The sequence below is a fragment of the Carcharhinus amblyrhynchos genome, chromosome 14 (assembly GCF_965287045.1).
Source record: "Carcharhinus amblyrhynchos chromosome 14, sCarAmb.v2.hapA, whole genome shotgun sequence".
NCBI classification, from domain to species: domain Eukaryota; kingdom Metazoa; phylum Chordata; class Chondrichthyes; order Carcharhiniformes; family Carcharhinidae; genus Carcharhinus; species Carcharhinus amblyrhynchos.
The window spans coordinates 78,329,626-78,344,982 of NC_137337.1; the positions used below are offsets into that span (position 1 = coordinate 78,329,626).

Below are 15,357 nucleotides of genomic sequence, written 5' to 3' on the forward strand. Positions count from 1 at the left end.
TGGGGTTGGCCTTGCCATATCCCATTCTACAAAGAGGCAAGAGACTTCTCTGTACCATGGTGCTGCTGTGTTTGCTTCTGTTTACACTGAGCTTTACAAAAAACAAAATCTGGTCCTCGCGTTCAGTACAAACTTTGTATTAACCTGAAGGAATTGTTTAACTCGTAACGCAACAATCCCTGGAAGAAAAATTTGCCATCAATTACAAAATGGTTTCTATTTTTGATTCACGACACATCAGAACTCTGTCACAGTTTCATACAATTTCTATTCGCTAGTTTTGTAGGTAAGTCAGATGCTGCAAAATCTCTGCAATAAAAGAACACTTAGTCTCTCCATAGCTAACCTCTATCATGGACCCCACCTTACCCGTGCTAGAAATTGTGTCAAAAATGTGAATGGAAAAATTAATTTACAAAGTGCAGTGGGGGCCAACAGTTAAAACTGGGAATAAGTTTATTTCTCTGATTTTGTCCAAGCACAGTGGCAGGAAACTCTGAAGTCCTGACATTACTCCATCATGTTTGTCTGTAATGGGTCTCAGGTTGAGATAAAGCCTTTTTTTAGTTTATTTATTAGTGTCACAAGGAGGCTTACATTAGCTCTGCAATGAAGTTACTGTGAAAATCCCCTAGTTGCCACACTCCAGCGCCTGTTCAAGCACATGGAGGGAGAATTTAGCACGGCCAGTACACTGTAACCAGCACAACTTTTGGACAGTGGGAGGAAACCGGAGCATCTGGAGGAAACCCGTGCAGATATGGGGAGAATGTGCAGACTCCGCACAGATAGTGACCCAAGCCAGGAATCAAACCCAGGTCCCTGTCGCTGTGAGCCAGCAGTGCCAGCTGCTGTGTTTCACCCCCACCCTGAGCTGGTGCAAATTCAAACCCTCTCGAGCAGCAGTGGGCAGCACGGGGGCACAGTGGCATTGCTACCTCAGTGCCAGGGACCTGGGTTCAATTCCACTCTTGGGTGACGGTCTGTATGGAGTTTGTGCATTTTCTCCGTTTCTGCATGGGTTTCCTCCGAGTGCTCCAGTTTCCTCCCACACTCCAAAGATGTGTATGTTAGGTGGATTGTTCACACAAAATTGCCCCTTAGTGTCTCAAGATTTGTAGGTTAGGGGGGATGGGTGGGGTAAATATGTGGGGTTACAGGGATAGGGCCTGAGTAAGGCACTCTGTCAGAGAGTTGGTGCCAAATGGCCTCCTTCTGCACTATAGGGATTTTATGATTCACACAAGATGGTGTGTATAATTGAGATTTCTATTGTCTAGTACATTTCCACTGCTTATTGGGGTGTGGCTTTGCCATATCCTATTGTACAAAGAGGCAAGAGACTCTTCTGTACCATAGTGCTGCTGTGTTTGCTTCTGCTTTGTAGCCTATTTGCTGTGATCTGTATCCTCTACAATGTAGAAGGGGCACCTAGTGTTCTGGAGCTGTCTTCATTCAGCCCGTTACCAATCACCAGCCACTGCCCTGTCCTGTCCTACTCTTCATCCTGACTCTTCCTCGAAATGTGTGATGATTCGAGTCTTTTGGTTCATGATGCCTGTCAGTTTTGTCAATTCTGTGCAGAGAGAGAATGCTCTAGGTTACAGGCAGATGAGTATACACGTGCTCGTTACATTGTCAGTGCTTTGTGTCTGTTGCAAACTTGCGTGCGGATGGATTTCTGGGACTTGAAATGATCGAATACGAGCACACCATGATTCCTTTGTCGCACTTTTGTCTTACAGACCCCTGTGTTTTCCCAAAAAATGTAATAAGATATTACTCAAAGGGGGCAGGGAGAGTCCGATTAGCGTTTCACTTTGTGGCCTCTGATTGTTCACATCGAAACATGAGAACAGTGCAATTTAGACACTTATGATCTGGCCCAAGAGGCTTGCTTCTTGCAGCATATCGTCTTCCTTTCATAGCATACATCTCATAACTTTTAGTTGCTATTTTAATCTCTTCGACCTTGCTGCTTATTTATTAACATCGTTTTGTGTCGGAACAGCTTTTTGTGCATGTGTTTGTTTGCAATTCAAGCTCTCCAACATTTCCGTCTCATTCTGCTACTTCGCGGTAATCATTGAATGGTTACAGCAGAGGAGGAGGCCATTTGGCCCGTTAAACCAATGTTGGCCCTCTTTGCAAGAACTATTTAGCTGGTTTAATTTCCTTGCTAAATACATAATTGTAACAACTCCACAGAGGCAAAAGTCCCGTCACCAAGTTACTTTATTTACACCATACATCTGTACACAGCCAGCTCTCCCTGCTGACTGCAGGCTGGGAGCCTGACAGACCTGCTTTAAATAGGGGGCATGAGGCTCCCTGATTGAACCATCAATTAGGACTCATCAGGTTTCTCTTTTGAATACCAAACAAATAAATTAACACAAATTAACTGAGGGACAAAGTAAAAGGGGCAGCCCCTCAAAAGGAGGGGGAACAGCCTGAACAAGAAACAAAGTCGAAAGGAAACTTAAAACATTGAATCGTAATGTGATTGGGGTCGATAATACACTCCAGCCCCCAGCGGGCATGGATGGCATCAACTGCGCCCATGGACACCGCATGGTCCCTCTCCAGGGACACCTGGCCACGAATGTAGCTGTGGTAGAGGGGCAGGCAGTCAGGAAGGACGACCCTGTCGATCGCCCGCTGCCTGGACCTATGACGGTGCACCTCGCCAGGCCCAGGAGCAGGTTCGTGAGGAGGTCGCCATCCCGACCCATCCCTCTCTGCACCGGGTACCCGTAGCTCAGGAGTGTGGGACTGAAATGCAAACAAAACATCAGTAAAAGGTGTTTCAGAAAACTGAAAAGGGTGTGCAATCTAAGACACAAAATGTCGACATGGTCCACGGACTCCACAAGGCCACAGAAGGGGCAAGCTCGGGAGCCTGTGAACCTAAAACATCGGCGTGCCTTTTTCCACCGCATGAAGGCATTTCCTGAACTGCTGAGTACAGCACTCTCCACCCCAGGTCCCCAGATAACTGGGGAAGATCCCTCCACAGAGAGACCTCCACTGGGGACCTCTGTCACCCAGCAGCAACAAGGCCCGCCAAGGTGTATCCGGGCGACAGGCAAGGATGCGATAGTGGAAGGTGTGCAGCAGTACAGGAAATGCCTTCATGCGGTGGGAAAAGACACGCAGGACATTTCCATGAGGCTCATGCTCTGGGGAGTTGGGAGGTCAAGGTTTTGGGCCAATGTGAAATTCCATCCGAGCAGGGGAGCGTTCGGGCGGGATCCCACTGCACGCCTACGCTACCTCGAGACCACGTGTGCACTCTGGGCTGATCACGACTGCCCTAAGGTTTTGGATGGTTTTGGTCATGTGCCAGATGGCCACCCCCACGCGCTCAGCCTGCACACGGGGGCTCATCCAGCCCGCTCCTCTCCCATCCAGCACGTCCCTGAGGACTCATCAGGTAGTTCATATCTAGGAAGCCAACCTCATTAACCTGGCTGAAGTCATCACAATAATATTTCCACCTTTGCTCATTTTCTTTCTCCCAAATCCCCGCTCCTAAAATCACAGAATCGCTACAGTGCAAAAGGAGGCCATTTGGCCCATTGAGTCTGCACTGACCACAATCCCCATCCCTGTAACTTTACGTATTTACCTTGCTAATCTCCCTGACACTACGGGGCAATTTAGCACGGCCAATCCACCTAACCCGCACATCTTTGGATTGTGGGAGGAAACGGGAGCACCCGGAGGAAACCCACACAGACACAGAACGTGCAAACTCCACACAGACAGTGACCCAAGCCGGGAATCGAATCCAAGTCTCTGGCGTTGTGAGGCAGCAGTGCTAACCCACTGTGCCATCCTTTAAAGAAAGGTTACAGCGTCATTATAGTATATTTTAGATTGGAGCCTCGTGTGTTTATACATGAGCTCCATTCGCGAAAACCAATAATCCTAAACTGCTCAGATCTGTTTGTATTAAAATTCTAGGCGTCTGATAGTTAAATATATTTGTCTCTATTTAGATACAGATTAATAATTCATGCTTTCTACCATGTATTTTGTTTTGGAACAAGATGAAATGTTAAGGACAAAAGTCATTTGTGCATCGATTTGAACCTCGAGTGTGAACTGTTTGTGATGGGGAATAGTGGGGAAATAAGTCTCTAAAAAGACAATGATTTGAGTTGGTGCTCAGTGCGCTGAAGCATCTTAACGTGAGACGTTGTCCCAGTGTTCTCACTTTGAGTGATATCTGCTGTACCAGAATGTCCATTTGGCAGCCTAGATCGGGGAATAACTACTGCCATCAGTCAAGTAAACACAACAGCTGCTTGTGGTGCCAAGCTACTTATTTTATAACGTTAGATTTTTATTCACTGATACAGAAAATAAATTTGGTCGCAGGTTATCTCATTGAGTACCTGTGTTTGGCTCTTCATATTAGGCAGGAAGAGTTTTCAGTTGTGTGCCTTTCTGGATTTACATAGAAATTAGACATAGGAGTAGGCCATTTGGCCCTTCGAGCCTGCTCCACCATTCATTTTGATCATGGCTGATTATCAGATTTAATATCCTGATCCCGTTTCCCTTGAGCCACAGCTATATCTAATTTCTTCTCGAAATCACACAATATTTTGGCCTCAACTGAAGTAAAGTTAAAGTTTATTTATTAGTCACGAGTAAGGCTTCCGTTAACACTGCAATGAAGTTACTGTGAAATTCCCCTAGTCACCACAGTCCGACAGCTGTTCGGGTCAATGCACCTAATCAGCACGTCTTTCAGACTGTGGGAGGAAACTGGAGCACTTGGAGGAAACCCACGCAGACATGGGGAGAACGTGCAAACTCCACACTGACAGTGACCCAAGCTGGGACTCGAACCCAGGTCCCTGGCACTGTGAAGCAGTAGTGCTAACCCACTGTGCTGCCCCCTACTTTCTATGGTGGTGAATTCACCCCTCTCTGGGTGAAGAAATTTCTCTTCACCTCCGTCCTAAAGGTTTACTCCTTACATTCAGTGAAATAATAAACTACACAAATGGTAGCAGTGATACAAAGAGTCTGGAAAAGGATTATAATTGGTTAAGTGAGGGGGCAAATAATTGACAGATGGAGTATAATTTGGATGCGTGTGATGTTTGTCCATGTTGCTGGGAAGAAAAACTGAGTATATTATTATTAATATGGAACAAGACCAAAGAATACTACAGTACAGATGAATCTGGGTGTCCTTGTACATGAATCACAAAAGTTAACTTGTGGGTACAGCAACTAATTAGGAAGACAGTTAGAATATTGGTATTTGTTGCAGGGGAGCTGGAGTATAAAATTAGGAAAGTCTTGCTACAGTTGTGCTGGAGATGGGTGAGACTGCACCGAGAGCGCTGCATAAAGTTTTGGTCTGTTAACTTAAGGACAAATATACTTGTATTGGAAACAGTTCAGGGAAGGTTCGCTCAGCTGAATTGTGAGATAAATGGGTTCCAAGGAAAGGTTGAGCTGGTTGGGTCTACACTTAGAATGAGATCTTAGTGAAACGTTGAGGGAAACATTTGTGATCCTGTTCACGCCGCGCTCCCGCTGCAGTGATAGCGGAGAATTTGGCGCCCGGTTAAATCTCCATTCACTGCAGCGGGATGGGAAAATCCATCGGCCAGAACATTACAGTTCTGAGAGAGACTTGACGGTCTTTCCCCTTTCTGGGGAATCTAGAACAAGGGGGCGCAGTTTAAAAATGAGGAGTCTCCCATAATGGGATGCTTACTAATGTAGGAAGTAGAGGAGCATCTTGTAATTAAAAGCATAATAATGAATAAACCAGTATAGATTTTTAAATGGAAAATCTGGTTTGACAAAGCCTATTGAATTTTTTGAAGAGATAACAGTGAGAGTGTACAATGGGAAGGAATGTAGTTGATGCGACAATTTCCAGAAGGGTTTTGCTGAGGTACCAGGTTGTCTACATGGACTTTAGCAAGGCCTTTGACAAGGTACTGCATGGTAGGTTGTTGCATAAGGTTAACTTTCATGGGATCCAGGGTGAGGTAGCCAAATTGGATACAAAAATTGGCTTGACGACAGAAGACAGAGGGTTGTGTGGAGGTTGTTTTACAAACTGGAGGCTTGTGAGTGGTGTGCCTCAGCGATCTATATTAGATTCACTGTTATTTATATTAATGATTTGGATGAGAATTTAGGAGACATGGTTAGTAAGTTTGCAGATGACACAAAGATTGGCATAGTGGACAGTACCAGAGTGGCTAGCCAGTTGGCTGCGAGAAATAAAGCAGAATAACGGTAAAATGTAGTTGCCCAGACTGGCAGACGGAGTCTTACTTGTGTTAATATACAGTGAACAGTATTGTTTCTTGTCTGCATAGTGCACAAGGAGCAATATTTTTCACTGTTTACCAATACATGTGACAAATCAAATCAAGGGCCAGTGCTGACACCACTGTTGATGACAATTCAAATTCATGATTTTGATTTCGGAATCAGTCACCCAATTTCTGATTTGGGGCTATACCAAATTGGAAACAGTTGTCAACACTGAGGATCACACTAACAGATTATAGTAAGACATTATTAAACTTACAGAATAGGCATATAACTGGCAAAGGGATGTTAACATAGATAAATGTGTGATATTACATTCTGACAATTCAACCTTCCAATGAGCTCGAGGAGCAAAGAGATCTGGAATTCCAAATATCCAAATCCCTGAAGCTTTTAAAGTTTATTTATTAGTGTCACAAGTCAGGCTTACATTAACACTGCAATGAAGTTACTGTGAAAATCCCCTAGTCGCCACATTCCAGCACCTGTCCGGTACACTGAGGGAGAATTTAACATCAATAAGAAAAGCAAACCAAACTCCAACATTTATGTGGAAAGGGATAGAATTTAAAAATTGGGATATTGTCCTAAACCACTACTAAACCTTGGTTAGATTGCACTTTTGTACTACTCCAGGCATCAGAATTATGTAAAGGATATAGAGGCACTCGAACGGGCACGAGAAATAAAGATTTGCTCAGATAATTGTATACCTATTGGTAAGGATGAACAACCTGAGGCTTGTCTCTTCGAGCTGACGGGTGATTATTAAAAATTCTTTCTCAGGGTATGGGCATCAGTGAAATTACATCGTCTACATAATACATCAGAGTCACTCTGTAATGATTTTAAAGTAAAGTTTATTTATTAGTGTCAGAAGTAAGGCTTACATTAACACTGCAACAAAGTTACTGTAAAAATCCCCCAGTCACCACACTCTGGCACCTGTTCAGGTACACGGGCCAGGAGGAGAATTTAACTTGGCCAATCACCTAACCAGTACATCTTTGGACTGTGGGAGGAAACTGGAGGATCCAGAAGAAACCCACGCAGACATGGGGAAAATGTGCAGTCTCCACACAGACGCTGACCCAAGCCGGGGATCGAACAGAGGTCCCTGGCGCTGTGAGGCAGCAATGCTAGCCACCGTTTAATAGGAGGGTGAATAAGACAGGACCAGGGTAACTCTCATCCCAACTTTTCTTCCTTTGAAAAGAAACTGCTTTTGCAGAAGAACATGTTCTCAGAATGATGAATCTGTCGGGGGATAAGCTATCAGAGAAATCCTGATTCTGAACACTCTGCAGCATCACACCATGTGCTCTGATCCATTTCAGTCGCACTGTCTTTTCAAATTTTCTTAAAAGTTTGTCCAGAGACTGGGAAATAAATAAATAAATAATGTAATATTGAAATGAATGTGACAGTCTCTGGCTGTTTCTTTGTTAACTTGTTTTCGTTTTCATCATAAGCTCATGATTTTTTGATGCCAATTTGGTGATTTCAGTCTCTGGGTACGGTGCACAATCTGATCTGTTTCTGCATTGTCAAAGTAATCAAGGTTAAAAGATTTACCTGAAATTGTATCAGGACTTTTGAAATATATCCAGTTCAAACACCTCCTTTCTTTCCTTCACAGGTGCAGGAGGCTTAATCTCCAGCCTTTGGCTTACCTCTGGCGTCGAAACCAGGAAGATCTGTTGAGAGAAATGATATTGTCTAATGTTCAAGCTGTGATAATCAAAGTTGCAGCTTTTGGTAGGTATCTGGGCTGCACGGGAGCAGTCTATTAACACCACATAATCCCCGTTCTTTGTATAACCACAACCTGCAAATGAGCAGCTGTCAAATATCAGAGAAAAAGTTCAAATCATCAATCATTTTTTTATGAAACTGTAAAGAGATCTGCCAGAGGGGAACAAATTTGAGCACAAAACAGTTTGGGGAGATAAGGAAAAGGCAGAATGTTGGAAAATGACTGCCAGAGGTAGGTAATTACTTTTAAATGCCTTTAATCAAAGCTGTCAATATCACATGTTATTAGACAGTTTAAGAAGCAGAAGGAGAAGAATTTTATTAGTCTGCATTCCTTTAAAAAATAGTAAACAGAGTGTAGCTTGAAATCGATATGTCTGCTGCACAGATTAATGAGCCTTTAAAGAAAAATGTGATCATGTTGTATTTAATAAACCCACATTGCGTTTTTTTATTCGCTTTAGTGGTATTTATGGAGAAGACTGCCTTTTCACACATCAGAGCAAATAGCTTGTAGGCTGTTTCATTGCGGAGTTTGCTGTCAGTCAGTATCTTTTACATTAGCTTCAGGATTAAGATTGATGCCCTTTACAAGGCGTATCCACCAAGCTCATTTTCTGATAAAAGGTCACAGTGCATTCCTGGTCTCAGAATCCTGCGCACCCCTTCCTTTCACCAAAGCCTACCTAAAGATATTTTTACCAACTCATTGTCGGTGAAAATATATTACATTGTAAGGGAACTATACGGAGCCCGTGCTTATCCAAATTTTATTCTTTACCTTTTCCTCTTGTTTTTTGAGTGGCCGATTTTCTCACTGGAAAAAAAATTACCTTATGATCTTCTAACATTTGTTTTTGTCACAATGTTCAGAATCTTCTTCCACCTCACTGTGTGATAACCATGTTGAATGAAGGAAGTGGTGCATGGCTGTCATTATCACTCGCTGATCCTCATTGTTTGATGCAGCCTAGTTTTTGCATTTAAAAAGACTGTGCTATAATTTTACTGTCCCGTCCACCCCGGGAATCAGAGCGGGCAAGAGGCAGACCAGGGGGAAGGTCCGTGGACCTCACGGTGGGACTTGACGGTTTTGGGATGAGCAAGGTGATAAAATCCCATCCTGTACGCCTGCAGTTCTGGCTTCTCATTTGTGCCCGATCTATCGTAGGAACATTCAGGCCCTAAAGTCTAATTTGCTTCAACACTTACAGGCAAAGACTCTCAGAATCATATCGTTCAGAAGAGGCCCTTTGGCCTATTGAGTCTGCACCAACACTTGAGAATCACCTGATCTCTCATCTAATCCCGTTTACCAGCAGTTGGCCCATGTTATGATGTGCCAAGTGCTCATCCAGGCACTTTTTAAAGGATGTGAGACATCCCACCTCCACCACCCTCCCAGGCAGCGCATTCCAGACTGTTACCATCCTCTGGGTAAAAAGATTTTTCCTCAAACCCACCCCCCCCCTCCAAACCTCCTGCCCCTCACCTTGAACCTGTGTCCCCTCATGATTGACCCGACAACTCAGGGGGACAGCTGCTCCCTATCCACTCTGTCCATCACTCTCATAACCTTGTACACCTCAATCAGGTCACCCCTCTGGTTTCTTCACATAATTCACTATTTTATGTCTTTAGTCCTGTTAGTTGTCTTTCACATTTACAAAAGCATTATTCATAGAATCATAGAATCCCTACAGTGCAAAACGAGGCCATTCAGCCCTTCCAGTCTGCACTGACAATCCCACCCAGGCCCTATCCTTATAACCCCACATATTTCCCCAGCTAGTTCCCCTGACACTAAGGGGAAATTTAGCATGGCCCAACAACCAAACCCACACACCTTTCGGAGTGTGGGAGGAAACCGGAGCACCCGGAAGAAACCCACGCAGACACAAGGAGAACGTGCAAATTCCACACAGACAGTGACCCATGCCGGGGATCAAACCCAGATCCTGGCACTGTGAGGCAGCAGTGCCACCTGGCCAGCCCATTAGCTAGTGTAACTGCTATTAACACTATTAGCCAATGGAGCACCACCTATTGATTGACTTTTATAAGTCCCTTAATACTTGCCAACTTCCTTAGTAATTGGTACATAAATATCCTTTATCCCAATTTTCCTATTTGTATCAGTTGTCCATTTGTGAGGCAGCGAGCTGGCAGTGATCTCCTCTCAGGATTTGTATCCTATTATCTCCGTGAAAAACCCTATCAGTTAATGTTCCTTTCCCACATCTATGCAGTGACTCTTCAAAAAAGTGCAAGGTGAGCTCAGGCCAATTTTGAGTCTGAATCCTACCCCTCTACGATATACCACTTCATCAGACTAATCTGTTGTGCCACCAGTCATCTATCTCCCAAAGATTACTTTGATAGTGTGCTGAGTGCCACTGTGGAAGTGGTTGAGTTACTGCCCATTCTAAAGCAGAACTTCTCAAGTTCAAATCACAAGGGATGCAAGATTAAATAAAAGAGGTTACAATGCTGGAGTCTTTATCGCCATAAATGAGATTCCGACGGTAACAGAAATCTCTGATTGACTACATGAACTGTGCATCAACTGCCCTTTATGTTATCTGGATTCCTAAGTTATTTAGCTGCTTTGTAGTGCATATTATTGGAGCTCAAATGATAGCTTGCGCTGTTAAGTGTTCTGACACGATGGTACGAACACTGGAGCAGTTCTTTGCAATCTCCTTCATTTGTTTTGGTGCAAAGTTTAATTTTGAAGTCACAGCTTTCAAAGCAGAAATATAATCAGTATGAGGAGAGCTGGCAGAAATGATATTGGTAGTGACCTGAATTATCCCCATGGCGAGACAAACCTGTTGTCTCCAACTAAGTCATATTGTGAAATACCAGACCGAGTTGATCACAGACAAAGAATCCTTTGTTCGATGGCCACTTTGAGCCCAAATAGTTCCAGATAGTAATTAAATAGAAAATTACTACTGGTTTTTGGCTTTAGGCAGAGTTAGATATAATCTGATTTCGTTTCTCACCTGTCTGGGACTGCAGTAATTATGCAAAAGCAAACCTGGGCTCTTTTGAGCTCTGTTGTAATTACGCAATGGCAGAATCATTTGATTTTCCTTAAGCAGATTTAAGACCTAAAGATTTTAGTTTAATGTATCAGATTGTGGAGGACTGGAACTGAAAGATATTGGCTTACACCAGGGATAATGTCAGTGCGATGTTATTGTGAATATGTTTCAGGTTGATCTGCCTCAGCACAGATCCTCTGCTTCATTTCTCCACACCTCTTGTATTTTCCTCTTCGGTTGCTCATTTAAAGCCTCAGTTTCAGTGGGAGTGGTGAGGGGGGAATGAAGTGGTTTCCATTGCTTTCTTGATGTGTGCTTAAGCACAAGTCTTCCACCTGTGAGCAGCCATGGTCTCTCATGTTTCTAGTTGGTCATCCGTCATCATTGATCATCTGCTGATGCCGCCGTCATTGGCCTTTGAGCATGACCCGGGCCTGAGGCGACTGACTAAAGCGTTGGCATGGCTGCCCCCGAGTTCTCAAATGACCTTGCTGCCCCGATATTTTCAGATAAGTCAGTAAGAGATTTGAGGGCCAACTTGCTGCATATTTATTAGGACTTGCTCACAAGTTAAAAGGATGGATTCGTGGATGTAGCTTTTAGCCTGAAATTTTGACGGCTGTTTTGAAATAACATTGAAAAACTCCCCTTCAAACAAGAGTTGTTTATGTAACCAGGGCATTGATTCGATTTGATTTATTATTGGAAAGTATTGTTTCTTGTGCTCCTACAGATAAAGCATATCTTCCATAAGGGAGAAGGAAAGGAGAGTGTGGAGAATGTAGTGTTACAGGCAAAGCTCGGGTGTAGAGAATGATCAACTTGATATATGGTAGGATCATTCAACAGTCTGATGGCAGAAGGGAAGAAGCTATTCTTGAGTTGGTTCGAATTAGGTGGCACAGTGGTTAGCACTGCTGCCTCATAACGTCAGGGACCCGGGTTCAATTCTGGCCTTGGATCACTGTCTGTGTGGAGTTTGTACATTCTCCCCATGTCTGCGTGGGTTTCCTCCGGTGCTCCGGTTTTGCCCCTCACTCCAATGGTGTGCAGGATTAGATGGATTGGCCATGCTAAATTGCCCCTTAGTGTCAGGAGGACTAGCAGAGAAAAACATAGTTACGGTTACATAAATTGGATAAGTGGAGTTACGGAGATAGGGCCTGGGTGGGATTGTTTTTGGTGCAAGCTTCATGAGCTGAATAGTCACCTCTCCACTATGGGGATTCTGATTCTCAAGGAATACCCATGTTTAAGGCTCGCAGTGGCAACTGGCCTGTTGAAAAGTGCATTCTGTAACTAATTAACAACTGAATTAAAAATCTTTGAAATGAAACCCGTCACAAGATAACTGAATTCTGAATCAGAGCTGACATCTTTGTGACATTTCTGAGGCCAGATGCGGAAACATGATCATTAAGTCATAACATCCCAAAGTGGAGAAGGAGGCCATTCAGCCCATCGACTCTGCACTGACCAAAATCCCACCCAGGCCCTATCCCCATAACCCCATGCATTTACCTTAGCTAGTCCCACCTGACACTAAGAGGCGATTTAGCATGGCCAATCTACCTAACCCGCACATCTTTGGACTGTGGGAGGGAACTGGAGCACCCGGAGGAAACCCACGCAGACACGGGGAAAATGTGCAAACTCCTCACAGACAGTGACCCGAGCCGGGAATTGAACTGGGGTCCCTGGCACTGTGAGGCAGCAATGCTAACCACTGTGTTACAGTGCCATCCTCTGTGCCACCGTGCCACCCCTCAGTGTAAGGAAGAAATGTTGATTTTTAAATTAAGTTTTGATTGATGTGGAGATGCCGGTATTGGCACAGTGAGAAGTCTTACAACACCAGGTTAAAGTCCAACAGGAATATTTGGTAGAACAAGCTTTTGGAGCACTGTTCTGAAGGTGCAGAGTTCCAAAAACTTGTGTTACCAAATAAACCTGTTGGACTTTAACCTGATGTTGTGAGACTTCTTACTATCACTTTGATTGGATATTGGATTGGATTAATTTATTTGCTGTGAGCTGTGTTAACCAGACTGGACACATCTCAGTCATGAAGCTAAGTGGTTATTTTCAGACAGATACAGCTGCTGGGACTTAGTTGTATGGATTACATGAATTCATAAGCATGTTTTAACAGCGCAAATAATTGTTGACATTTAAAAGATCACTTGGAACTGATGGAATAATAAGTAAGAAGACTTCTTTGTAGATTTCACAGAGGTTTCCAAAGCAATTTGCACAACGCAATCAGTTACATAAACAGGTAAAAGGGAAAAAAAACATTGACAAATTATGGCAACGATTCCTATTCAATAAAATTAGTCGTCTTTGTGTCAAGAGCAAAAAAAACAATCTGCCTGCCCAACTGTGGGCGAGGTAAATTGATTGGAAATGAGCAGTTTTTCTCCAGACAAATTTAGCAACTGGTTTTGCTTTGAAAAACCTTTTGGAGTCATCACGAAGTTTGCCATTGGCAGCGGATGTAATTCACTGATGCAACAAGAGATAATTGGTGCTGAAATGTTGCCATTAATATTACGTGATCGGGTGCCTCTTTAACGAGAGAGAGGGAAGAAGGTATTTAATGACAGTTTTGTCACGAGAACTCTTCTTTGTAATCTTCGTTAAAACTAATGCCACTAACTGAAATCTAAATTGAATACCCAATTAAGGAAAAAGAGGACATCTTTGCTGTTTTTGTGACGGATAACTGAATGTGATTTATATTTTTTAATTGATCCAGTCAACAAATTATTCTCAATGATATTATTCTCTATTTTGTAATTTTTATCTGGATATCCAGTCTTTGAATAGAAGTAAAATAATATTTACTGTGACTAAGGTTTTCCAGCCATTCTTCCAGTGGGATCATCCAGTCTCGCCAGTGGTGACCCCCCCCCCCCCCCCCCCCACTGGGGGTTCCCCAATAACAGACGGTGCAAACAACAGAAAAACCCGTTGACAGCGATGGGACTGGAAGATCCCACTGTTGGCCAATGGCGTGCCAGATCCACCACTATAAAACACATGGAGGACGGTACAGATTCTGATGTAAATGTAATATGTAGTCATGCTCCATGTTATATATACATCAGGGGTGGCACGGTGGTTAGCACTGCTGCCTCACTGCTCCAGGGACCTGGGTTCAACTCTGGCTTAGGTTACTGTCTGTGTGGAGTTTGCACGTTCTCACCGTGTCTGCATGGGTTTCCTCCCGGCGTTCTGGCTTCCTCCCACACTCCAAAGATGTGTAGGTTCGGTGGACTGCCTATGATAAATTAATCCCTAGTGTCCCGGGATGCATTCATTAGAGGGATTAGCAAGGCCGGTATGCGGGGTTGTGGGGATAGAGTCAGGGTGGGATTCTTGTCAGTGCAGACTCGATGGGCCGAATGGCCGCCTTCTGCAGTGTAGGGATTGTATGATTTCTACACGTGAGAGAGAGGTTTTCCAGGAATGGATTTAACCTTTGAATCATACATTGGTTCATATTGCAGTGTTTAAAAAAAAGACAGGAATTTACTCAATCCAAGAGGTAATGAAATTTAACGCAGTCTCTAAAAATGAGAAGAGACTGTTGAGAGAAGACAATTCTACCAAGAGCAACAAGAGACTGAAGAGAGGAGGCAATTCCACTGAGATCAACACAGAGACAACTCCAGAAAGGACAGCAAAAGATCGCAGAGGGAGGGTGACAAAAAACCCAAAAGAGTGACCAGAGACCTCAGGAGGAAGACAACAAGAGGCCACAGATGGAGAGCAGCAAGAGTCCTTCAAGATTGAACGCAAAAGGGATGCATGACCATTCAGCGACACAAAGAAATGAGACTGTCGTAAACAGCAGGATGGAAGCATGGCAGAGGGGACTGGAGGGAACTCTGCTCAGTACCAGGAAAACTCAAGGTGATGCGAGTGAGCTTTGCAAAGGAAAGGAAAGACCGTCTCATGCTACAAGAAGTTCTTTGTCAAAATTTATTCCTCAGGAAGATTAAGAAGAGAAGCCAAATGAGTTTCACGTTACTCTGAGCAAAATGAGGAAACTGAGTTGGCAGTGAAGACCCAACAATGTTCCAGATTCCAGGAGGAATCAGGTTGAAGAAGCAGGTTGTGTGATGAATGGGAGACGTTGAAAGGAAAAGCTGGAGAACTTCCCAAACTGCGAGCAGACAGGTAAAGTCGCCATAGTTCCAGACGACCACATGTTGCTCTCCCCTTTGAG

General features: G+C 43.8%; 1 protein-coding gene across 1 annotated transcript in view; it reads left to right on the plus strand.

The window, feature by feature from the left end:
* Positions 1–15,357, plus strand: part of dph6 (diphthamine biosynthesis 6) — a 209,843-nt gene that overhangs the window by 62,595 nt on the left and 131,891 nt on the right. The window contains exon 5 of the mRNA XM_080203162.1: positions 7,958–8,076. Within this exon, the coding sequence (XP_080059288.1) occupies positions 7,958–8,076 (119 nt within the window). The remainder of the gene's footprint in view (positions 1–7,957; positions 8,077–15,357) is intronic.